Source organism: Trachurus trachurus (genome assembly GCF_905171665.1).
Source record: "Trachurus trachurus genome assembly, chromosome: 13".
NCBI lineage: Eukaryota > Metazoa > Chordata > Actinopteri > Carangiformes > Carangidae > Trachurus > Trachurus trachurus.
Window position 1 is genome coordinate 40,125,018 of NC_139892.1, and position 25,009 is coordinate 40,150,026.

Below are 25,009 nucleotides of genomic sequence, written 5' to 3' on the forward strand. Positions count from 1 at the left end.
AGCTTCCAAAGCGTCCAAAGCTTCCAGAGCGTCCAAAGCTTCCAAAGCCTCCAAAGCTTCCAAAGCGTCCAAACCTCCAAAGCTTCCAAAGCGTCCAAAGTAGAGGTCGACCGATAGTGGATTTTTAAAGGCCGATATAATAACGATAGTTTGGAGCAGGAAAAAGCCGATAGCCGATTAATCGGCCGATACGGGGCGGTACACTTTATACACTTTAATATGGGGGGAGGGGGGATTAAGTGATCCTTCACATTTTGTGAGTGATGATACTGCATGCCATAAAAAATAAAATAACACTAGTTAAACAAGGCATATAGAGTGAAGGGATTTGAACTGTGATTTTCTCATCCTCCCATAAACTGTAACTTTTATCCTTAACTTATATCTTATATAGCCTACTCTAAACAGTTCTGTTCTTTATCACTACTAAAGAATGGTTTGTTTTTTTTAATTAGGCTATCTTTTTTAAAAGAATAAATTCGGAATTCATTTCCAAATATAGCCTAGCTAACCCACTGCAGCAACAGTACAGTTTCCAACAGCAAAGTCACTATAACCTCCATAATATCTGGGGGGGGGGGGGAAATCGGGGGGGGGGGGGGGCTGGTTTGTCTCAGCCAGCGGCTCAAGTTTACAAGAAATTGCCAAATTTTAAGATTCATGGCAAACTAAGGCCCCGTCCAGACGAATACGCGGCTTCACCGAATCCGATCTTTTTCTTAATCGTTTTGAAAAAAATCTCCGTAAACACGGCATCGTTTTCAGAAATATCTGCGTCCACACGATCACCTGAAAACGGCCCAAAACGCTGTAGTACCTACATACTGCAGGCGTGTGTGTGGCGCTGCAGCGCATAAACACTTAAGACAGCTGAAGAAGACGGAAAGTCCCCGCTGTAATTCAATAGAAGAAGAAGTCCCCCGCTGTATTCAAACTCAAACATGGATTAAATGTTGACAGGGAGTCGTGTCAGAGTAAATATGATGATCAGTGATGATTAAACAGACGTGATTCAGCCGCAGCGTCTGAGCGATGCGACGTTAGTCGGCCGTTGTTGTTGTTACGTGCATAGACTGTCAGTGTGCAGCAGCTGCTGCAGCGGTGTGTGTGTGTGTGTGTGTGTGTGTGTGTGTGTGTGTGTGTGTCTCAGGTTACAGGTAGAGCGGCGGGGGGCATGACATCATCGTTTCAGAAAAAATCCGTATTGGCCGTCCAGACGAAAACGCTGGGGCGGCGTTTTCAAATTTTCCCACTCTGGGACCCGTTTTAAAAAAATACCGTTTTCACCCCCTGAAAACGCCGGATCCGTGTGGACGCGAGGCCGATCCGATAAAGTATTTATCCGGATTCGAAAAAAACGGATTAGTCTCGACGGGGCCTAAGATGAACAGACTACACAGAGACAGCTTTCTTTTAGCGTGTTTTTAACGAGCTGTTAATTGTTAGCTTAACAAGCACGTGTGGTTGCGTAAAACTTGCGGTGGAAATGTCGCTGTTTATGCTGAAATATGATGCACGTTTATGCTTGTTGAACAGGTGGTACTTATTGCCTCCACCAAGGAGGTTATGTCCTTCTCCTCTCTCTGCTGCCGCTGCTCACGCTCCGTCTCGCTCTCCCCCCCCCCCCCCCCCCTCTCTCTCCCCCCTCCCTCCCTCCCCCATGCGCGCTGTGTGTGCAGAGCAGCCCCGCCCCTCAGTGATCAGAGAGACAGAGAGCAGCAGGCCATGGAAGGAGCAGTTCAGCCTCCAAAGCCTCCAAAGCTTCCAAAGCTTCCAAAGCGTCCAAAGCTTCCAAAGCCTCCAAAGCTTCCAAAGCGTCCAAAGCCTCCAAAGCTTCCAAAGCGTCCAAAGCCTCCAAAGCTTCCAAAGCTTCCAAAGCTTCCAAAGCGTCCAAAGCGTCCAAAGCCTCCAAAGCTTCCAAAGCTTCCAAAGCTTCCAAAGCCTCCAAAGCTTCCAAAGCCTCCAAAGCTTCCAAAGCCTCCAAAGCTTCCAAAGCGTCCAAAGCCTCCGAAGCTTCCAAAGCTTCCAAAGCTTCCAAAGCGTCCAAAGCGTCCAAAGCTTCCAAAGCGTCCAAAGCTTCCAAAGCTTCCAAAGCCTCCAAAGCTTCCAAAGCGTCCAAAGCGTCCAAAGCGTCCAAAGCTTCCAAAGCGTCCAAAGCGTCCAAAGCTTCCAAAGCGTCCAAAGCTTCCAAAGCGTCCAAAGCTTCCAAAGCTTCCAAAGCTTCCAAAGCGTCCAAAGCCTCTAAAGCTTCCAAAGCTTCCAAATCGTCACCAGATGAAAAGTTGAGCCAGGTTTAACTTTAGGGTAATGAGCTATGACGCGGTCAAGCGGCAACCAGCGGCAGCCTGTCAGAATAGAGACGTCCGTCGGCTGCCTTTTTTTTTTCTTTTTTTGTATTTCGGCTCCCCAATGACCAGCGCGATCGAACTTTGACGTCAGTCACATGACGAGCGGCCAAAGCGGCTGAAAATATTTGCCGTTTTGGGAGCTGTCTTGTCTGACGCCCACCCTCGAGCGTTTTTTACGCTTTGGAAGCTTTTGGTGTGAACGCACAGTTAGGCTGATTTACATTGTTAGTCCCCCTGCCGGATGTTATTAGGCATGGTCTAATACTAGGCTATATTCTTGTGTTTGTTTGTTGGTGGGGTTTGGGGGAGGGGGGCCGCCTCTGAAGCAGCTTAGAAAGGGCTCAAACAGGCGATTGTGGACTTTGAGAGGTTTTGTTCATTCACAAGAGCTTGAAAAAATAGAAATAGACCCGACTTCTAACAGAGACTCTGCTTATCAGACCAGTAGCCAGACCCGGTCCAGCAGGGGAGAACGGCATCTGTTTGAGACTCGGTTTTTATTTGATAATTTACGGTGGCCTATATCAACTCCATGATTTAATCATATAGTTACCTTTGACTCTGGAGTTGAATTAGTACCGTGTCTTCTTGTTTCAGATCTGGTGTTATTTTGTGTCGTGTCATCTCTCCCATGAATTTTTCTTTTTAAAAACTGAAGCATGTTTATGAAGAGCAGCACGACGCAGTGCTGTTCTCCTGTGGTTGAATTCACCGGTCTATTGTCAGTCTCGTGTAGGCAGTTGTCTGCAAGAAGTTGCACACTGTAGTGAGAGTGATACGAGCATTTACAGTGCAAAAAAAAACAACTCTTCATCCCGACTGCGTCCCGGGGTCTATTAAAGGGATAGTTCGCCCAAAATTCAAATTTCACTCATTATCTACTCACCCTCATGTCGACTAAGGGCTGGGAGAAGTTTCAGAGTCCTCCGTGGCTTCTCTGAGTTGAGAACTGGGCTCACTTTTCGTCGTCTAAAAAGACACACCAAAAAACATCCAAATACCTCCATACTGCTCGTCTGTAATGTCCCTCTTGTATTGAATCCCCGACATGAGAAATTGTTCCGAAAAAAATGTAATAAGTCTATATTTTAAGCTTGTTTGTAGCGGAAGCTCCCAGCACTGCTCTTCCTGGTCCGTCCAAATCTCAAGTGATTTGCGTCGGCGTCAGTGCAAATCGCACAGTGGAGCTTTGAGGTGAAATAAGTCTTGGCCCAGTTGTTGTGTGTGTAATAATCAGCTGTAGCTTGTTTGATCCAGTGGTTTTCTACAGGGACGCTGTCCACACAGAGACTGTCACATCAACTCAGTGGATCTCAGTCCTTGTGTGTGTCAGTGGATGGAAACAGTGGTCCATGGATCATGTTGCTGGGCTGCAGCTTCATGACGCCATCTAGTGGACTGATAGTAGAAGTACAGCAGCTGATGGCAGCTTCCTCTTCCTCACTGCTGTGTGACTGCATTCAACTGACACTGATATGAAGCAGAGGAGAAGAGCCAATCAGTGGAGGAGCAGCTGGAGACATGATGGACATGTGAGCTGCTGTGCAGATGAATGATGTGTGTTTCCTCTGCAGGTGAAGCTACAAAGTGTGTGTGAGCTGATGTGGATGTGAGCTCAGCAGCATGGATCAGTGTGAGGACAGAGAGGAGGGAGCCCCTCCCTCTAAAACCAAGAGCCAGACCACAGGTCAAAGGTCAGAGTTTAAAACAGTCAGAAAGACTTTTCTCTCTAAAAGTCAGTTGTTGTGTTTATTCAAAGATTGAAGATATTTTTCATCAGTTTTTCTCCAACATGCACATTTATCAGTTGTGTTGTTGTTTCAGGATCCAGCAGCAGAGACCAGACTCTCCTGAACCCAGCTGTCTGTCTTTAAAGAGCAACGACTCAAAGGACGTTCTCATTTTCTTTAAAGAAGGACGTGGATCAGCTGATCAGATGTAAGATAAAAGCTCAATTTCAAAGCTGTTGTGTTTCTGTTGAACGTTCCTCCTGTGGAGTCACATTTCAATGATTCTCTTTCAAATCTCAGTTATAACTATGACACACGTTGTCCAGCTGCAGTAAAGAGTCCCTGCTTGAACATCCACATGTTAATATTCAGTGATGCTCATGTAACCAATGCGAGTTGGCACAAGAAGGAAGAGAAGGATTCTGTAGTGTTCTCACACGTTTATTCAGCCCAAACCTGCGGGCGACAATTCAGATACCACACTTGTCATCATCCGTCTGTTATATCTCGCCCCTCAGTCATTATAAACAGAACTGTTACACTTTTTTTCTGTATTATTTCCATTAATATTTCCAATGGAAATGACAAAACATAAGCTACCTGTCCTGAATAAATGAAAACATGGGGTGTGTAGCTACTAAATGAACAGAGAGCGCCAAAACAAAAACACGCAGCATTTGCTACGTCTAAAACTTTAAAAAACAAACCTGCAGACGACAATTTAGATACCACACTTGTCGTCGTTCGTCGTTCACCCTCAGCCAATGTAAACATCACTGTGAGGGGAAGAAGGGAGGGGCTACAGAAGCCTGGAGGACTACGGGGGCTCAGGAGGAACAAAAAGAAAGCAAAATGTCCTCTCACAGGTAAAAGGAAAATACAACTATTTGACTAGGATAAAATTCAAAAACCAAATAAAACATAAATATAATAATAAATAATAAAGGTGCTTTAAAAAAAAAAAAAAAAACTCTTACACTCGGTGCAGCACAGAAGCAACAGGAAATATGTCAGCACCATCTACTTAAACAGGAAGTAGCCACTGGGTTAAAATCATCATTTCATTTGCGCTAAATGTTGATGGTCTTGTTTCCACCTGGTAGAAGGAACATGGTGATGTTGGCTGCATCAAGTCGCCTCCTGGTGGCAGCTTTGAGGTGTGCAACAGGGCAACGGGCCGATCAGTGATTTCTAGTGAGTTCAGAGTGACGTCAGACACAGAGAGCAGAGACAGAGGATCAGATCAGTTACAGGAGCTGAAGCTGAATCTCAGCAGCTGCTTTTTACAGGAGCAGACCAACAAACGTCCATAAATACTGAGACAGAGAACGAGCAAAATGCATGTAGAAACTAGAAACTTCAACTCATCTACAGAACAAAACACACAGATAAATGATGTTTTCTGATGTAAAAGAAATCTTCATCATAGTTTACAGCTTTTATCTACAGTAAAATAGAAACAAATCAAGGATTGTTATTTAATTATGGGATATAATCCCCTATTAAATAGTTTGCTCAGACTGAAGATGTGCAGCACTTGATGAAAATCTTAAAAATAAGTTTCTTTGGAAAAACATTCTGTTGAAAACCTAAAACTGTTAAACATGAGTTGTGTTGTTGTTTCAGGATCCAGCAGCAGAGACCAGACTCTCCTGAACCCAGCTGTCTGTCTTTAAAGAGCGACCACTCAAAGGACTGGCTCATTAACTTTAAAGGAGGACGTGGATCAGATGTAAGCTGTAACTGACAGTCAGACTCAGGTTATTGTAGTAAAGAACCCGTTTGTACGACGTGTTGTTGGACCAGGTCTGAAACCAAAGTGTCTCTGTCTGTTGTGAACGTCCTCAGGGGACATATAAAGTCCATCTTGTATTATCTCTCTGTCCTGATGTTGACTTGACACTGATTCCTCCACAGAGTGGACCAGGAGAGCTCAGAGGTTCCCAGTGGTCAGTCTGCCCAGCAGCATCAAACACACCTGGACTCCATATTTATGGTGAGGACATGTCCAACAGCTGCTGTTACATCTGTTGTGTTCACCATCATCTCCATGCTGCACATTGACACCAGTGGATTGTCAGTCTGTCCAACATGGATCTGATGTTTGGCTCCATGGTTTTAGTTTGATGCTGTCACTCATAGAGTTTCTGTTCCAGCTGCTGGAGGAGAACATGGTCACTTTTGTCAAGAACGAGCTGAAGAAGATCCACAAGGCTCTGAGTCCAGATTACCCAGAATGCTCAGGGAGTCAGAGGGAGGATGAGGAGGTGTTGGACGGTGAGGATGAAGAGCAGAGGAGGAGCAGCAGAGAGGCATTAGTGAAGATCACAGTGAACTTCCTGAGGAGGATGAAGCAGGAGGAGCTGGCTGAGCGTCTGCAGAGCAGTAAGAGGATTTCTCTAAAGATTCAACATGATGAACAAATGAGACGTTCACTGACATCAACACATAGAGGGAAACAGAATTAAAATGTTATATTTTCTACATGAATTTTATTGTGTTTTTGTTTATTTAGGAACTCCTCGTGCAGTTTGTGGACGTCAACTCAAATCTGTCCTCAAGGAGAAGTTCCAGTGTGTGTTTGAGGGGATCTCTAAAGCAGGAAACCCAACCCTTCTGAACCAGATCTACACAGAGCTCTACATCACAGAGGGAGGGGCTGCAGGGGTCAATGATGAACATGAGGTCAGACAGATTGAAACAGCATCCAGGAAACCACACAGACCAGAAACAACCATCAGACAAGAAGACATCTTTAAAGCCCCACCTGGAAGAGACCGACCAATCAGAAGAGTGATGACAAAGGGAGTGGCTGGCATTGGGAAAACAGTCTTAACACAGAAGTTCACTCTGGACTGGGCTGAAGACAAAACCAACCAGGACATACACTTCACATTTCCCTTCACCTTCAGAGAGCTGAATGTGCTGAAAGAGAAAAAGTTCAGCTTGGTGGAACTTGTTCATCACTTCTTCTCTGAAACCAAAGAAGCAGGAATCTGCAGGTTTGATCAGTTCCAGGTCGTCTTCATCTTTGACGGTCTGGACGAGTGTCGACTTCCTCTGGACTTCCACAACACTGAGATCCTGACTGATGTGACAGAGTCCACCTCAGTCAACGTGCTGCTGACCAACCTCATCAGGGGGAATCTGCTTCCCTCTGCTCGCCTCTGGATAACCACACGACCTGCAGCAGCCAATCAGATCCCTCCTTACTGTGTTGACATGGTGACAGAGGTCAGAGGGTTCACTGACCCACAGAAGGAGGAGTACTTCAAGAAGAGGTTCAGAGATAAGAAGCAAGCCAGAGAGATAATCTCCCACATCAAGACATCACGAAGCCTCCACATCATGTGCCACATCCCAGTCTTCTGCTGGATCACTGCTACAGTTCTGGAGGAGCTGTTGAAGACCAGAGAGGGAGGAGAGCTGCCCAAGACCCTTACTGAGATGTACATCCACTTCCTGGTGGTTCAGGCCAAAGTAAAGAAGGTCAAGTATGACGGAGGAGCTGAGACAGATCCACACTGGAGTCCAGAGAGCAGGAAGATGATCAATTCTCTTGGAAAACTGGCTTTTGAGCAGCTGCAGAAAGGAAACCTGATCTTCTATGAATCAGACCTGACAGAGTGTGGCATCGATATCAGAGCAGCCTCAGTGTACTCAGGAGTGTTCACACAGATCTTTAAAGAGGAGAGAGGCCTGTACCAGGACATGGTGTTCTGCTTCGTCCATCTGAGTGTTCAGGAGTTTCTGGCTGCTCTTCATGTCCATCTGACCTTCATCAACTCTGAACTCAACCTGATGTCACAACAACAAACAACCTCCAAAAAGACTGAAACAACAGGAGTCAAATCTGCAGAGACAAACTTCTACCAGAGCGCTGTGGACGAGGCCTTACAGAGTCCAAATGGACACCTGGACTTGTTCCTCCGCTTCCTCCTGGGTCTTTCACTGGAGACCAATCAGAATCTCCTACGAGGTCTGATGACAAAGACAGGAAGTAACTCACGGTCCAATCAGGAAACAGTCCAGTACATCAAGAAGAAGATTGAAGAGACTCCCTCTGCAGAGAAAAGCATCAACCTGTTCCACTGTCTGAATGAACTGAATGACCGTTCTCTAGTGGAGGAGATCCAACAGTCCCTGACATCAGGAAGTCTCTCCACAGATGAACTGTCTCCTGCTCAATGGTCGGCTCTGGTCTTCATCTTACTGTCATCAGAAGAAGATCTGGAGGAGTTTGACCTGAAGAAATACTCTGCTTCAGAGGAGGCTCTTCTGAGGCTGCTGCCAGTGGTCAAAGGCAAAGCCTCCAACAACGCTCTGTAAGTGTAGAGATAGTTGGATTTATTCATCATTACATAAAAACACTTCTGTCTTTTCAACAGGACAGATATTTAATTCCTTTCTTCTTTAATTCCTCATGATCATCTCTTCAGACTGAGCGGCTGTAACCTCTCAGAGAGAAGCTGTGAAGCTCTGTCCTCAGTCCTCAGCTCCCAGTCCTCTAGTCTGACACACCTGGACCTGAATAGCAACAACCTGCAGGACTCAGGAGTGAAGCTGCTGTCTGGTGGACTGGAGAGTCCACACTGTAGACTGGAGACTCTCAGGTGAGGATCCATCCAGCTGTTTATCTGATGCCACTTGAACACAGCAGCAGGTGTTGACAGAGGGTTCCTGTGTGTTGTTGTGTGTGTTCAGTCTGTCAGGATGTCTGGTCATAGAGGAAGGCTGTGCTTCATTGGACATGTTCGTTTTTAGTAAACGTTGAACTGAATGAATCAGTTTATAAATGATGAACCTGAGCAGCGTTCACTGTCACCAGAGTGAACACTGCTCAGGTTTTATGACAGTTTTACCTGGTTTTTCACTTTCAGCAGAATATGGCTCATTGTTTAAGTGGTAAAATATTTTCTCTGTCTAAACATTGTTTTTGTATTTTAGTTCATTAATTCATATAGTTTGTTAGTGGCAGAGATTAGAGGCTGGTGATGGACGTAGAAGGAGGTTCTACTGAAAAACAACAGCTGATTATTAGTGTGACTGCTGGAAGCATTCACACTATTGTTATTCGGTTCGGCCATTTTCTGCCTTTCTTCGGCATTTAACTAGTCCTTCATACTTTGTGCTATTTCAACAATTCAAATATCAAAATGTTCAGCCTTTTCGGGACAGGTGTGCTATGACTTTTCTCTTTTCAACTATTCATACTTTTTGCAATATTCAACTATTTCTGATTTTTTTTCCCCATAGAGAATGCATTGGAACAGTCTTGAAACTCTTCAAATCTTCTTACTTCTTTCAGCCTTTAAAGCGTCCACATACTTTCAGCTAGAGACTTCATTCAAATTCTGAGCTGTAGACAAACTTTTTAAGTATTCCTCTATGACTCAGCTTATTGATATCTTCAACAGTTTCTGATATTTGGCTGCTTTAAAATCATTAAGTTTTTTGACAAAATCCAGCTTTATAATGGGTGTGTGTTGCGTCTAACGAGCAGGGCTTAGAGTGAGTGACATCATCGCTAGAGTGAGAGGGATCGAAAAAACATTCAGGATTTTTTCTGGATAAATTGCCAGCACGGCCACAAATTAAACTCTAGACACATGAATTCCTCACTGGTTTGTAGCCACGCTTGTCTTAGGTCTCACAATGCCGTCAAAAATGCTCAGAGACTCAGAGAATAATTTAAAATATTTTTTTAAATGCAGCCAGGGAGCTCTCTGCTCTCATTCAGCCCAATGCATTTTTTTCACAGCAGCAGGAGAAGGAGCTCAACTTTGTAACTTGCTGTTAAGTGCTTTTTAATTCATTTTAATTCACCAAAAAATAGTCACAGGTCACAAAAAAGTCCTCTTCTTGCTTGTTGTGGCTCATTTATACTATTTTCTTCTTCTTTTTAAGCATCATTGAAAAATCCCACGTTCATTAAAGTCTCAACCTCTCTTCTCAACAACTCTGTCTGTAGTCCAGTGGTTAAGGTGGCTGCTTGCCAACCCCAAGGTCACTGGTTCGAATCCAAGGGGAGCACTCTTTTTATGTTATGTTGAGTTCTGCTCCCCTTCCCCACCCTCAATTGGTTACAGGTGTTCGTTAAGAGACTCATTCATTCCTCGTGCCACAGTTTGCAGCACATCATCAGATTACAATGGCAACATGCTTATGTGTGTCCTCTCTGTGGCGAAGCGGCAGAGTACAGGTTTATTGATCATGAGGTCATGGGTTCGATTCCTGCCTCATTCATGTCGTACTTTCTGCTAGAGACTTCATTCAATTTCTGATCTGTAGACAAACTAATGGCACATTTATACTCTTTAATTTCTTTTTTTTAAGCATCATTGAAAAATCTCAATCTCAAGTCTCAACCTCTCTTCAGAAGTCAGTGAGCCTGTTATACAGGGATTTCTTTTACTCTTCTCTCATTGAATGTAACTATGGTGAAGTGGTTACATCAGTGGGCTGATGTGCAGAAGGTTATGGGTTCAATTCCTTCCTTGGACATGTTTCTTGTATGCCATTCTGCATGTCTTTGTCAATTTATTCTGCTAATTCAGCATGGTTCAGCAATGGCTTTCAGCATTCACACCATTTCCATTTTTGGAAATGCTTTTTCTAGTTTATTTAAAGGGCCCATATTATGCAAAATCCACTTTCTACTGGTTTTGTGGGTCCTATGTGTTCCTGTGGCCTTTCTATGACGCCTGGAGGTGAAAAAAGTCTGTTCACTCCCTAAATTGATTGCTACACTTTTTTGAGATAGTGTCTCCAAACGGGGGAATTGGAAGTGCTGTGCAGCTTGACGTCACGAAGCACCGAACTCACGTGATTCCACGTAAGGAAGGATACTTCCTTATCCTCTTCCTTATCCTGTCCGTCATTTGACATAAAGCGGTGCGGGAGGAGCGGTCGGTACCGCGGTCGCCAGATGATCATTTTGAATCATTGACTGAAGAAACAGCCGTCCGTCATTACAAATGAAATCGCGGACCGGAGAATATTGGAATGGTACCATCACAGTCACAGTTTATAATCAAATCTATCTATAAATCTATTTATACAAACTAGAACATGTTGAGTAAGAAACACTGTAAACTCTCAGGTTTGTGTTGAAATGTTGTGTATTTATGATTCTAACCTGTTATTTCCTTCATATTGAGTATGTGAGTGTTTTTCCTTGAATTCCTCTTCAGACTGAGTGGCTGTGACCTCTCAGAGAGAAGCTGTGAAGCTCTGTCCTCAGTCCTCAGCTCCCAGTCCTCTAGTCTGAGACACCTGGACCTGAGTAACAACAACCTGCAGGACTCAGGAGTGAAGCTGCTGTCTGGTGGACTGGAGAGTCCACACTGTAGACTGGAAACTCTCAGGTGAGGATCCATCCAGCTGTTTATCTGATGCCACTTGAACACAGCAGCAGGTGTTGACAGAGGGTTCCTGTGTGTTGTTGTGTGTGTTCAGTCTGTCAGGATGTCTGGTCACAGAGGAAGGCTGTGCTTCTCTGGCCTCAGCTCTGAGCTCCAACCCCTCCCATCTGAGAGAGCTGGACCTGAGCTACAACCATCCAGGAGCCTTAGGAGTGAAGCTGCTGTCTGCTGGACTGGAGGATCCAGGCTGGAGACTGGACTCTCTCAGGTATGGAGAGGCTGCTGCAGCCACACACACTGTCTGATAGAGGAGGAGGAGCTGGAACATTTTCTATGGCCCCGTTCACACCTGGTCACACCTGGTATTAACATCTGTCTCAGGTGATCCATGCATTGATGACATCAGATGCCATCACTCAGACCATATCCAGAGGTGGTGTAGGCCACAGTGAAGCTCCGCCCACTCCACTGACGTCCTCTGTCTCAGTCTGACTCGTCCCAACACAGTTTATACTGAAGCCAAAATCTCAGAGTGTTTCAAACATGAGCTGTGCAGCTTTCATCAGTCACAGTGATGAACTACTGGGATCAGGAGTTTCTCCTCATGATGACTTCAGTGTCTCATCATGACTCCCTGTGTCATATTCAGGAGAAGAGATGTCAGTGATGAAAGAGTCTCTCCAGATGTTTGGATAAGACTTGTTGGTATGGCAGGGACCAACCCCTCCCAGGGGATTCCGGGGGGGTTAAACCCCCCGGCCGAAAATGTGTGCGCATTGTAAATTGAAATGTAGCAATCTGGTGTGATTTGAGAGCAAAATCATGAAGCTTTCTCAATAATCACAATGCTACTGTATCGATTGGATGATACTCACAATACCCCACACAAGGGTTCACAATATAACTTAGTTATCTTTGGAAAATAAATCATTAGTGGTTTTACTTATTCTCAATTTCCATGTGTTTTCCATGAGTGGATAATTGGTCAAACAGTTTCCAAGTTTTCCAGGACGCGTGGGAACCCTGACTCACCTTCTACAAAGATTTTTAACAAGTATTTTCTTGTTAAAGTCCATTTGTAAATAATCTCTGAAGACAAATGAATAGGCCAGGGCTTGAAGACCTCCGGCAGGGTGGAGGATTTCTTTTTTTTAATTAAAAAAAAAATAAATTATTAACTCTTTCGCGACCACACTAATTCCTCAGCACATCCGCTCAGGACCACATGTTTTTGGCTATTTGTTTACCTTTTATCTCACGTCGAACCGAACTCTGTACGTCACCTAGAAACAAACGGTCTTCACGTGATTGAAGAGTGACAACGTGCTCCACGAAAAAACGGCGAGTTTTTCCGCCGTTTCGTTCGTGAGGACGAAGTAGAAGAAGAGAGCTGGGTTTCTCCAAAAATGGAGCTCCCGCTCTAGTTTCAGAGAAAAACGCACTTTTGTGTCAAGTGGCAATCTGCTCATTTTACCGCTACTCTGCAGTGTGGCATGTCTCCCAAATCATTTCTACGGCTAAATAAATATATTTGTAGGCATATCTGGGGGGTGTGGCAGCCTGGAGAGCAGCGGTGCAGCGGTGTGGGTCTCTGGCTGCAGCGCAGCAGCTCCGGGACACTGCTGTGTGACTGGCCGGCGATGAGTGCTCTGCCACATTTGTCGTCGGTCGCTTTTGTCAAAAGAGGGTTTGGAAAGTCGCCAGATTCAGCGAGAAAGTCGCAACACTGTAGCCGACAGCCGCACAGCGCTGCTCGCTGTCCCCAGAGCAGCATTCAAGGAGAACGTTTACTCAAACAAAACCAAGATCACACAGTTTATAAAAAATATTATGTTTTGATTTTAGTTTTAAACAGTTTTACATATCAGAGGACTACCATATTCACACACAGGGTACCTCAGAGTGTCTATTATCCTAATCTGTAAAAAAACGGTTTTGACGAGTTTGCTCGTCAATGGTCGTGAACGTTCGGCAGGCTGTGACGAGTTAACTCGTCAATGGTCGCGAAAGAGTTAAACCAGCCGTGCTTGTTTTGTGTACCGCGGTGCAGAAAACTAGTGCATTGCAGCGGTGGGGGGGGGGGGGGGGGGGGGGGGGGGGGGGGGGGGGGGGGGGGGGGGGGGGGGGGGGGGGGGGGGGGGGGGGGGGGGGGGGGGGGGGGGGGTATTAGCCTGTCATGCTTCAGTTCAGACCCGGGTCACAGCGTTCCGTGCTTGCTCTCTCCCACTCGACCTCACTGGGAGCGGCGGCTGCAGGTACCACTCCATAGTGCGAATCACGGGGTGGGGGGGGGGTGTGTGTCAGGTGTCTACAGCTCAGTACGTATGCCTCCTACCTTTTGTTTTTTGCTAGGAACGGGTCTCATTTATAACCGTTGCGTACGCACAAAACGGGACTCAGGAAATGCAGAGTGAGAAGAACGATTATGTTTTTATTATCGGCCGTCACACATTTAATTTCAACCCGTATGCGTTAGATCCATGTTGCCACGGTGATTTAATTCAACAGCGTTATTTTGCATCGGACTGGTGTTTCAACTTCTTAAAATCTAACTGAAAATTCAAAATCAAAATTCCTTCTCTATATTTAATCACCACCGTCTCCGTCATATTGTCCACTCCCAGAGCGCAGGAGGAGAAGAGGACGGCGCGGCTGCATGGGATAAAGCATCCGGTCCTATCAGAGTCAATTAAATATCAAAGACTGGGAAAAAGCCACTAATCACAATCGTTACACTCTGTTTTCTTGTTATCAGTCCTGTTCATCACAAAAACCGAGAGAAAATCAGCATAAAGAAAAGCGTCATGTTCGTTAATTCTTCAGAATATATTTCAGGATGGAGGATACCACTAACTGACTCAACAAATTTTATTGATCAGTCTAATTAGGCTACTGTAAATATATAAATACAGCGGTGAGCCCCGTGCGTAATGCTGCACCGCGGCACCGCTGGAGGAGAAAGGAGGGAGAGGGTCTTCAGGGACCAACGACTGTCTGGCCCATGATGGTGACTGGTTAATAACTTGTTTCAGATTCACTAGAACTGTTGTCATTGTTGTAACTATGTGCCGAACCGGGTCCAGCATTTGAGAGGGCAGCGCACCAAAACAACACCGCGTGCGCTCCGTGCTGCTGACGCCGTTAACAGCTGCAGCAACACGTCACGTTGTCACTTTAACACCTGCAGCTAATTCACAACACCGACAGAACAACAGCACGTCAGGCTCATTGACATGCAGACCGCATTCATGTGGTGGTTTGCATTGACCATCTAGGGTTAAAACAGGGCGTGTACAGTGCGGAACGTGAAGCGGATTCAGCTGCGCACACTTGTAGGAACTCTGTGATTTGGGAAGTTTGCTTGCAAGTGTGCGTACGCAGGGTTTTAGAAGTCTGAATATTTTTTTGCGCACGCAAAACCTGGCTTTTGGGCGTACGTACCCTTTTAGTAACGATCCCACGCACAGTTTTATAAATGAGACCTTGAAAATCAACATCTCGTCCCTCTTCATGTTGATTTTCAAGCTGCTTCTCCTTAACGTCACTATTCCTTACTACGCCGCGTGTCTGTCTGTCCGTTTGTGCCCTGTGTATGTCACTCTGGTTAGCGGAGCTATCATAACCTGCTAGCGTGCGCTGCCGTCAGGTAGTAAACAAAGCCGCATGCTGCGTTGCCAGGTTTGACAGTTGCCCCCTTTTGGAAACAACATTAATTGAAGTGAATGAGAAGTTTAATGTGGATGTTTGCGTGTTCAGGCTATTTGTGTAGCCTATTTATGTAGCACATTTAAAAAAAAAAAGTTTTATAATTTAATTTTAATAGTCTTTGAGTGGTGGTTTAGTTGGGCTTTTACCTTTTTAATATTGAAAACATTGGTGACCTCAAAATCAAACTTTGTGTGCTGTTTTCTTAAAATAGTCTGATACGTTTCTCACTTCTGATTAAAGTAAAGATTAGAGTCACCCTATAGCTCAGGCTTTTGAGCCTATAAACTATAGAGCCCTATCTTATCCATTAATTCCAATATTGGGACCAGTACAGGATGTGAATCTGTCTGGACTAGAGCATGTATTGTATGGTAACACATCTGCCATCGTCTTTGCTATGTAGATAGTGTGTTTGGTTCTCGTTCAGCATTGTGTGGATCTGCAGAAATTAGGGTTTGTGTGTGTGTGTGTGTGTGTGTGACTTGCTGACAGTTTAGATCTAGAATATTTTGTTGGTGACTGCAAAAGTTGTTTGTGTGGTACATTATGTGCTGCATGAACTGTAAAATTGTGTAAAATTTGGTTTATCATCATCTACACAGAGACTGTAGACATTTCATTGAACAAGATACTGTAGGCTAAGGATACTGTAAGACTTATGTAAATTATGCGCTGCGCTGTACTAAGTTCCCTTTACACTCTGGAGAAAATATTGACCCCCCCCCCCCCCCAATTGTCATTGTATAATAATATATATGGCTACATCTATGATCGACCGTGTGTGTGTGAACAGAAAATTCGTATGACTGTGTTTATAGCTGAACACGATCGATCTCTCGTTCACAATGGCCCGGCCACTTGTGGAGCTGTGCAAGAAGTTAGTGGAAGACAAAAATGCATTGGCTAAATTATCGGTTTCCAACAACCACACTAGTTACTTAAACACACACAGCCTTGCCCCAGAGTTCAAGAGACAGCTGGCTGAAAAGCTAAATAATCATTGTTAAAAATGCTGCAAATCAACTAAAATTTTATAGTAACGGATGATCAAATTTCCTTCTTTTTTTTTGTTGAACTGCTCATATTTCATTATTAAAAACCCCCCCGGAAAAAGATTTCAGGCACAGGATTTTTTCCTGCTTCAAGCCCTGATAGGCTATTTGAAGTTTATCCACTGCGTAAAAGGTGTCTGTATTCTGTCTTAATTGCCATTTCTTTTGTGTCAACAAATTATTGCCAACGTGAGTTTATTCACTGCTAATCTACAGTACATGTTTCTACAGTAAGAACAGCAAAGTTTAACAGCAAAATCAGAATAAATTTGATCTGGAAACAAATTGAAATTTTCACGGCAAGTTGAATGAGTGATTCCTCCTGTTGCTGCTGTGATTCACTACATTCAGGTAGCCTAATGTTAGACAGGCTTGCTTGGGACTTGTTTGTCTCAATTAGAAGTTTTTGTGATTTGTGACAAGATAAACAGCCTCCACACTCCACAGACAGTTGTCATTAACAAGATGACTGCAACAGCTTCAGTGTTTCTCAAATAAGAGCTTTCATTTTGTGCTCTAAGTAGCTAGTGTTAGCCAAACAAGCACTGAAATATGACTCATATTTAAGCATGTGGAATAAGTGGTAGGCTAAGTTGTTAGCAGTCACCAAGTCATGTTGATGGCTTTATAACTCACCAAGGTTCGCTCGCTCCACATTCACGTCTGCAGCACATGGAGTTATACAGTCATATGAGTTACATCGATGATGCAGCGGCGTGCACTCGTACACGCGCTCTCACAGACACAGCGCACGGCGCGAGGCAGCTCCGCCCCTCAGTGAGACAGAGAGAGAGGAGCAGAGAGGAGCAGGAGCGACAGCACTGTGTTCAGTGAGAAAGAGGCAACACTATCGCGAATCCGTCAGAGAGAATTTTTTCGTAGCTACTCACAAAATCTACACCTGCTCCTGACTGTGTGTAGTGCTTGTGTAAATGTTCGAATGCACAGAAATGTTGTTTGTCACTGTTGGAAATTACAATTTTAAATCGTATTACTCTTTCTGATGTTGAAACACGTCATTTAAACATGACAAACGTTTTAAGGATCGGTTACACACACACGTCAAGGCTCCATCTAATGATGATAATAATAATCTGACATAAAACCTGTTTCCATTATGTGCAGCTGATATGCGATGCAGAGTGTGTGTTGCTACACGTTGCTACACGCTCGGTGGACGTACACTTCATCCAGCTGGCACCGGTTTGGATGGAGCTGTGACAGACGGCTGGTGCTTCTGTAACAATATAACCTGCCTATACAACTTCATGTGTTGGTACAACCATGCTCCTCTACAGCTGAGGCTGTGAAGAGCCTCCTCCTCCCGTGGCTGCTGTAGCTCTGTAGTTGTGTGTATTTTTCTTTTCCATGTTATGGAACTATTCTGGCTTTACTTCTTAAATTGTTCTTTTTTTATTCTAAGTATATTTTTGGGATTTTTTCCTTTATTTGATAGTACACAGTAGGGCTGTCAACGAATGGCAGAAATGAGGTTAGAATATTACCTCTTAAAAAAAATCAATACAAAGAGATGGACTTTTATAGCGGTAGCCTGTATTTACTATTATCAGCGCATGTCAAACACGTTTTGAACAGCTTACATTACACAAAACAAACGGCTACACAATGCAAATCAGCAACTACATATTAATAGGCCTACGTGAAAAAAGACTGCGTTTCACTCCGCCTTTATCAATTCATGTCAAACAAGTTTTGTGATGACGCGAGCAAACAGCTCGCTCTGGAAACAGGATAAGAGCCGGCATGTTTTATTCCCACATCCAATAATGATCCTTATAACGCGGATCAAGTTCAGTCGTGATGAAACAGAGGATCATCATCATCACAGCTCTCAGTGAACGGCACGATTTTTTTAACGCGCGATTAACGCTGAGAAGCTGCTTCTCTCCAGACGTGACCACACAGACAGGTGTGTGTGTGTGTGTGTGTGTGTGTGTGTGTGTGTGTGTGTGTGTGTGTGTGTGTGTGTGTGTGTGTGTGTGTGTGTGTGTGTGTGTGTGTGTGTGTGTGTGTGTGTGTGTTTGTGTGTGTGTGAGTTACTACGGTTACCGTGGCGCTCCCGTCCCCCAGATATTTCTGCAGCTGGATTGACATGATCCGGTCTGAGACATGAGACTCGCATTTGTAGGAGGAAGTTGTAGTTGAAGATAATTTAAAAATAAATTATTAATATTCGAATTTCATTTTAATCACTCACTGATTCTTGAGAGTCGGGACAAAACATGTCCCACACAGAAAAGACTTATTTATATCAAAAAATAAAGAAATAAATAATGATTGACATACTCACAAAGTTAGATCTAAATGAATTGTGAATACTGATGTTATGTTTTAGCATAGATAATTCCTTTTTTAGGGGATATTTGTTTAATTATATGACCAGTGGTCAGACGGCCCATGTTATTTCTCTTGTCCTCAGCAATAGGTCACAATATTCACCAGCCCCAAAAAACTTTAAAAACCTCTACAATTGTGAAAACATTTATATCAAATCAAAGATAAGGGTTATAAATGTATAAAACAATGCATCAACATGCATGAACATCTAAAAATATTTTCCACAGAAATCTGCCCATCAAAGTTGTGTCCTCTGTTTCCGTCAACTCCGTCAGATTTTTCCATAAACCTCATTAAATCAGGCAATAGCATGGCCAGCTATCCCTTAGGATCCCTTTTCATTCTTCTGGCTGTGGTGAATGCATCAATACCACACATGGTCTGGTAAAGTTGACATGTTTTGATATTTTAGATGAACAATGTCAATTTTCCTATGGTCACAGCCAGAGCATGTCAACACCATCTCTCCCTTATGTTACTTTTTTTTAAACCATAGTGGACTCAATGAAAGTATTTTATTGAGATAATGGAGACAGCTAGCAATAGCCAAAAAACTAGCTAGCTAGCTGCAGTGCTTTTTTCTGCAGAAGGAAAAAAACATGCCATTTCGTCAACTCCGTCAGAGTCAACTCCGTCAGGTTTTATGTCTGACGGAGTTGACATGTAAGCTGACGGAGTTGACAAATCCACCAATAACTGCTTAAATGTGCTAATATTATACTTTTTTCAAATATAGTAAAGGAATAGAATGTTATTTTAGGGTTTTATCTCCACATTAATGTAGATATATAGAATGCAATTACATTATTTTACAATATAGTTATGATTTGTAGAGCACGGCCAGACTGTGGTCTGCTTATTGAATAATTGTCTTCTCTTTTCTATCTGCTTATTATTGGATGACTTTCCAGCACGTGTGTTAGCACTTTTCTACATGTTTGATTTATTGATTGATGTAAAATGTTAAAGGTACAGTGTGTAGTTTTCACTATTGAAAATATACACACTTCTTATAGAGCAGGGAAGAAGTTCAATGTTGCTTTTTCAAATCAGTTTACTTGGATATCAGACCAAAAGTGCACCTGTGGTAATTTTGTCTTGATATATTTTAAGACATGATCCATAGGATCTGTATCCAGAATGCCACAGCATCCAGTCTCTTTGACTCGGACAGTGTGCAAAACCCTGCCTTTGCACTGTCATTAGTGTAATATATGCAGTACAGTGTCATCTGTGGCAGATTTGTCCAAAACAGACACATCTTCCAATCAAATGCTGTGCAATTTGTTATAGTTTGAAATGGTGTATTTACAGTTTTGTTAAATATGTTCAGTAAGACAAGGGATTGCTATTTCTTAATTTAGTGTTACTTCCATCTATTTAAAAAAGCTTTTGCTCATTGATCAGAAATGCAAATACAATTTTGTCAACTCCGTCAGCTCTTCATCAGCACCGTCAGATACATGTTTTTGTAATTTTTTGGGAAACAAATAATTCTTTCTTCAGTTTTTGTTGTTTAAGTAGTAAAGGATCATCAGATCTACATCCTCTTGTTTCTTATTCACTTTAGGATTTTTTTCTATAGTGGCAAAATAAAAGATAATGTTTGAAAATGCTCATTTTTAGAAATCTGTGTATTCATAACAGTGTGAAATTAAACCTTAAGTTTATATCTTACTTTTTTATTGCATATCAGAGTAACTAATTAATTACATACATCAGAACTTAATATTCTTGATAGGCTATTATAATTATATTAATATATACCTTTAGTGTGTCTGACGGAGTTGACACAAATCAAGTCCTTAAGGTAAACATGTGAATTTGTTAAAAATGTTTTTGAACCTCCAGCCTGCACCTTTACATGGTGAAATAGAACAGATATTTATCTACATGAATATATAACTCTAATCAATATAGTGTACATTTTCAAAAAAAGTTTTTCAGAACGTGTTTTGTCCCGACTCTCAAGAATCAGTGAACTATAATTCTAATATACATTGGAATTTCAAATATTAATTGACAGTCCTAGTACACAGTAGAGACAGACAGGAAAGGGGGAGGCAGAGAGAGAGGGAATGACATGCAGGAAACGACTGCCCGACGCGGGATTCGAACCGGGGCCGATGCTTACGATCAAATCTGAGTTTCCCGCACCGTTCATGAATCTGGAGTAGAGTTTCAGTAGCGTGAGTTTGTGCAAATCTACACAGATTTACTAACGTTTCATGAATGAGACCCACTCTTCTTCTTTCCTGGTGCATTGTGGGATATCTGGGCTGGTCAGCTCCACCTGTTGTGTCTTCATCTTCTTTGCTGTGACGTGTGTTTGTGCAGCTTGAGAGTCAGAGAGTGAAAGTGTGTGTCTCACACTGCAGTGACATCACATGGAGAAAAGACATGATGAAGTGTTTCCTCCTGGTCTCCTCCTGCTCTGTATCATCACTAGATAAAGACTCCAGCTCCTTCTTCTCTGTGCTCAGTGTTCATCCAGACATACCAGCCTCCATGTGAACACAGTGATAAAACAGTGTGTGTGTGAGAGCCATGTAATGTCCATGTGTGCATGTGTAGCAGTTGTGAAATGGTTGCTTATAGGCTGAAGGATGACAACACCATGGATCTGAGTTGGTTCATTTATTCTGCAAAGGCAGCACAGGGGCAGAGTCAGGAAACACACAGCTGCAGGTAGAAACAGTCTGCCTCCACAACAAGAGCAGCCAGAGTTTGTTCCTCTTTTGCTGCTCTTTACTGTATTGTATGTCACAATAAAAAATAAAGGAATAAATAAATAAATGGATAAATAAATAGTAATAATAATTTTAGAGAAAAGATACTCTCCTGAATAGAAACAAAAATAATCACATGGAATTAATATGTCTATAACCCACTTGTAAATAATAATTAGAAAAACAGAATAAAAATCACCATGAAATGATCAAATAAAAATATTCCATACTTTTCCTCTACACAAGGACAATAATAAAAAGTGAAATAATGTGTGCTCTAGTGACGTTTTTACAGCTCTGACCAGACTCAACTCTCATATATTTACCACAAACACATCTCAGAAATCACATTTCAAAGCATTTTTCAGACAAAAGGCACCTGCAAAGGCAGCACAGGGGCAGAGTCAGGAAACACACAGCTGCAGGTAGAAACAGTCTGCCTCCTACGACAGGCCACAAAACACACACACGGCAGACGTCACGTTAAACCCAAACTACAGCCGCTTTTTCACCGTAAAACACAATTAAAAACACGGCAACACATTAATAAAAGCTGTCGTTACTTTAGCGCACAGTTTCAACCGCATTACATGACAGTTTAAGTGCATATTTTACAGAGCAACGTGAGAGCTTCACAACACGTCTTACCACAACAAGAGCAGCCAGAGTTTTGCCGGGAGTTTGGTCCGACGTCGCCCACGTCCCCCTTAGTGTGTTACCCCAATATCGCTCCCCCTTGCTACAGGTGAAGATGGAACTTAGAAATAGAAGTGATATAAAACAAAGCAGGAAATTCTAACTTGTTTTAGATAGTGTTAGCATCGAGCAGGTTTTGAGAATGTTCACCATAATGAATGATAAAAATAAAGAAATAATGAGTATAATGAATGATCAGATGAATAAAACAAAGTAAAGATTGACCCAGCTACACATGCTGACAGAGAAGGTGCTGCTCTGACCCCCCTCCTCCTTTCAGGGTGGAGCCTGCTGGAGTCCCATGGTTGACACCAGGTCTGAGGAAGTGTAAGTCTGTTTTTACTTTGATTCATGGAAACAAAGCAGCACATTCAACCATCTTCACACTGTCACATCACTGACCTCATGAGTCTTCATCAAACTGTCAATAACTGATCACATGATCAATAACTGCAGCTGTGTCTTGTTCTCTCCATCAGATTCCTGTCCACTCACAATCGACACAAACACAGTGAACACAGAGATCAAACTGTCTGACAACAACAGGAAGGCAACACGTGTGGAGGAGCATCAGTCATATCCTGATCATCCAGACAGATTTGACCTGTGGCCTCAGCTGCTGTGTTCAACTGGTCTGACTGGTCGCTGCTACTGGGAGGTCGAGTGGAGAGGAAACGTTTTTATATCAGTGAGTTACAGAGGAATCAGAAGGAAAGGAAACAGTAGAGACTGTTGGTTTGGAGGGAACGATCAGTCCTGGAGTCTGAGCTGCTCTGGTGGTGGTTACAGTGTCTGTCACAATAACAGATCGACACCTATCACCTCCTCCTCCTCCTCCTCCTCCTCCTCCTCCTCCTCCTCCTCCTCCTCCTCCTCCTCCTCCTCCTCTGTCTCTAACAGAGTAGCAGTGTATGTGGACTGTCCTGCTGGCTCTCTGTCCTTCTACAGAGTCTCCTCTGACTCACTGATCCACCTCTACACCTTCAACACCACCTTCACTCAACCTCTCTATCCTGGGTTTGGATTCTGGTCCAGTTCTGGTTCCTGGTTGAGTCTGTGTTGAGTGAAGCAGAGTCTCCTCCTGGTCTGGTTCCTGGTTGAGTCTGTGTTGAGTGAAGCAGAGTCTCCTCCTGTCACAGAAACCTTCTCACTGTTGAACAGACAGTTCAGTCTCTACATGTCTGTCTCTGTCTCTGTCTCTCACTCACGTTTTCACATTCATGGATTAAACCAGTTGATGTTTTAAACTCTTCTCAGTGATTCTTGTAAACTTCTTCTTGTTTTTCGGGTCCCGATGATTTTTCTGTTGCCATGACGCTGAGTTCATTATTAAACTGTATTCATCTCTGTCCTGTAAACAATCTGATGTGAAATAAACAAAAACATGATGTAAAAAATAATCAGTAAATAAATGAATGAATAAACAAACATGAACATGTCGACATTTATTACTGGATTTATTTTGAGATTCATTTCCTGTCAGATTTGAATTTATTCATTTAAGGATTTTTTTATTTATTCATCAAGTTTTGACTAAAATGTCTCTCCATAGGCGTCGATGTCTTATCAGTGTCTCTGCTGGTTCTCTGTGTTTCTCCACACTGCAAAAATTCAAAATCTTACAAAGAATATTTGTCTTATTTCTAGTCAAAATAAATCTGATAATACTTAAAATAAGACCCATCACATTTAAAAAGTAGCTTGTTTTTAGACACTTGTGTAACCTAACCCTACATCCCAATCAGCACAGAATGACTGATGAGTTTATCAATACAATGTTCAGCATGAGCCTATATCCAAAAACCAGTGGAGCCAGCAGAACCACAGCCCAGAATAACCTTCACAACACTCTCTGCCTGTTCAACAGTCACGCTGCTAGGATTAGCCACAAGCTAACATGAAGCTATCAAAGTGAGTGAAAAGCTTTTCCGTATCAATGAACTTGTCATGTATCTCACTCAGCATCATCACAGAACATCAGCAGTTGTTGTCTGGAGCAGATCTTCACATGTATGATCAATAAAGTCACCTTTAACCCTCAAATAGAAAGTTAGATTAACGGAGCTCAGTACAAGTCAACCTACCACGAGACTCCCACAGCAGACTGTTGCCTAGAAACGGGTCAACCCGCCAAGTCTGCAGGGGCTCGTTAGTGTGGCCTTTCAAAATAAGAGCTTCTAAATCATAGATCATAATAAATACATAAAAAATAAATAAAGGAGTGAACGACTTCATATTGTAACACGCAGATAAATAATAATAATAAACTAAGTGTAGTGCAGCTTCCATAATAACAGAATTACAGTTAGTGGAATTACTAACTCCTTAACTCTGTTACAGCAGCAAGTACAAGACAAATAAATAAAACACATTACAGCAGAGTGAGGACAGAGGAAAGCATCAATGTGTTTAGGAATGACTTGGAAAAACTTTATCATGAAAACCATATTGACAATGTATATGGAATATTTTAAGAATATTCACATCATTATTAAAGAAAAAGTGTCCAGTGAAACAACAAAGCAGCAAACTAAAGTCTATAGATGGACCATGGATCATGATGGGATTAGGAAACGCCTGTCAAAAGACAAATACACTCTACAGAGAATTTATTCAACAAAGAACTAAAGAGGCAGAAAATAAATGTAACTATCAGAATAAGTGAACCAATATTATAAAGCTCTGTAGAAAAGAAAACTAAAGGACAATATTTATTAATATCAGGCAAATGATTGAGTTTAACTATGAATGCATATAACTTCAATACATATAAATAATAACACAAACAAGTGTGAGTATACTGTGGCTGCATTGACAAATACACCAAAGTTATCAAACCATTCTAAATACATTGACGTGACCTCAAAAGTCACAATTTTAAAGTTGTTTTTCACGTTTTACATACCTGTGGAACAGTAAGAAAGTGTCTGACTGTCTCAAACACCATTTTATTCTGCCTCCTAGTGTATGGGAATGGGATGGGCTTGAGTCAGGAGTTTCTCACTGAACCTGGTATCACAGCGC

At 42.7% G+C, this 25,009-nt stretch overlaps 1 protein-coding gene across 1 annotated transcript in view; it reads left to right on the plus strand.

Annotated features, from left to right (window-relative positions):
- The window catches only part of LOC310995915 (uncharacterized protein), a 55,607-nt gene extending 32,341 nt beyond the window's left edge, over positions 1-23,266 (plus strand). The window contains exons 4-12 of the mRNA XM_083985126.1: positions 4,173-4,286; positions 5,996-6,074; positions 6,235-6,463; positions 6,594-8,403; positions 8,518-8,691; positions 11,272-11,445; positions 11,537-11,710; positions 22,266-22,312; positions 22,465-23,266. Coding sequence (XP_083841252.1) covers positions 4,173-4,286; positions 5,996-6,074; positions 6,235-6,463; positions 6,594-8,403; positions 8,518-8,691; positions 11,272-11,445; positions 11,537-11,710; positions 22,266-22,312; positions 22,465-23,048 — 3,385 coding nt within the window. The 3' untranslated portion in view covers positions 23,049-23,266. The remainder of the gene's footprint in view (positions 1-4,172; positions 4,287-5,995; positions 6,075-6,234; positions 6,464-6,593; positions 8,404-8,517; positions 8,692-11,271; positions 11,446-11,536; positions 11,711-22,265; positions 22,313-22,464) is intronic.
- The last annotated feature ends 1,743 nt before the right edge of the window (positions 23,267-25,009 follow it).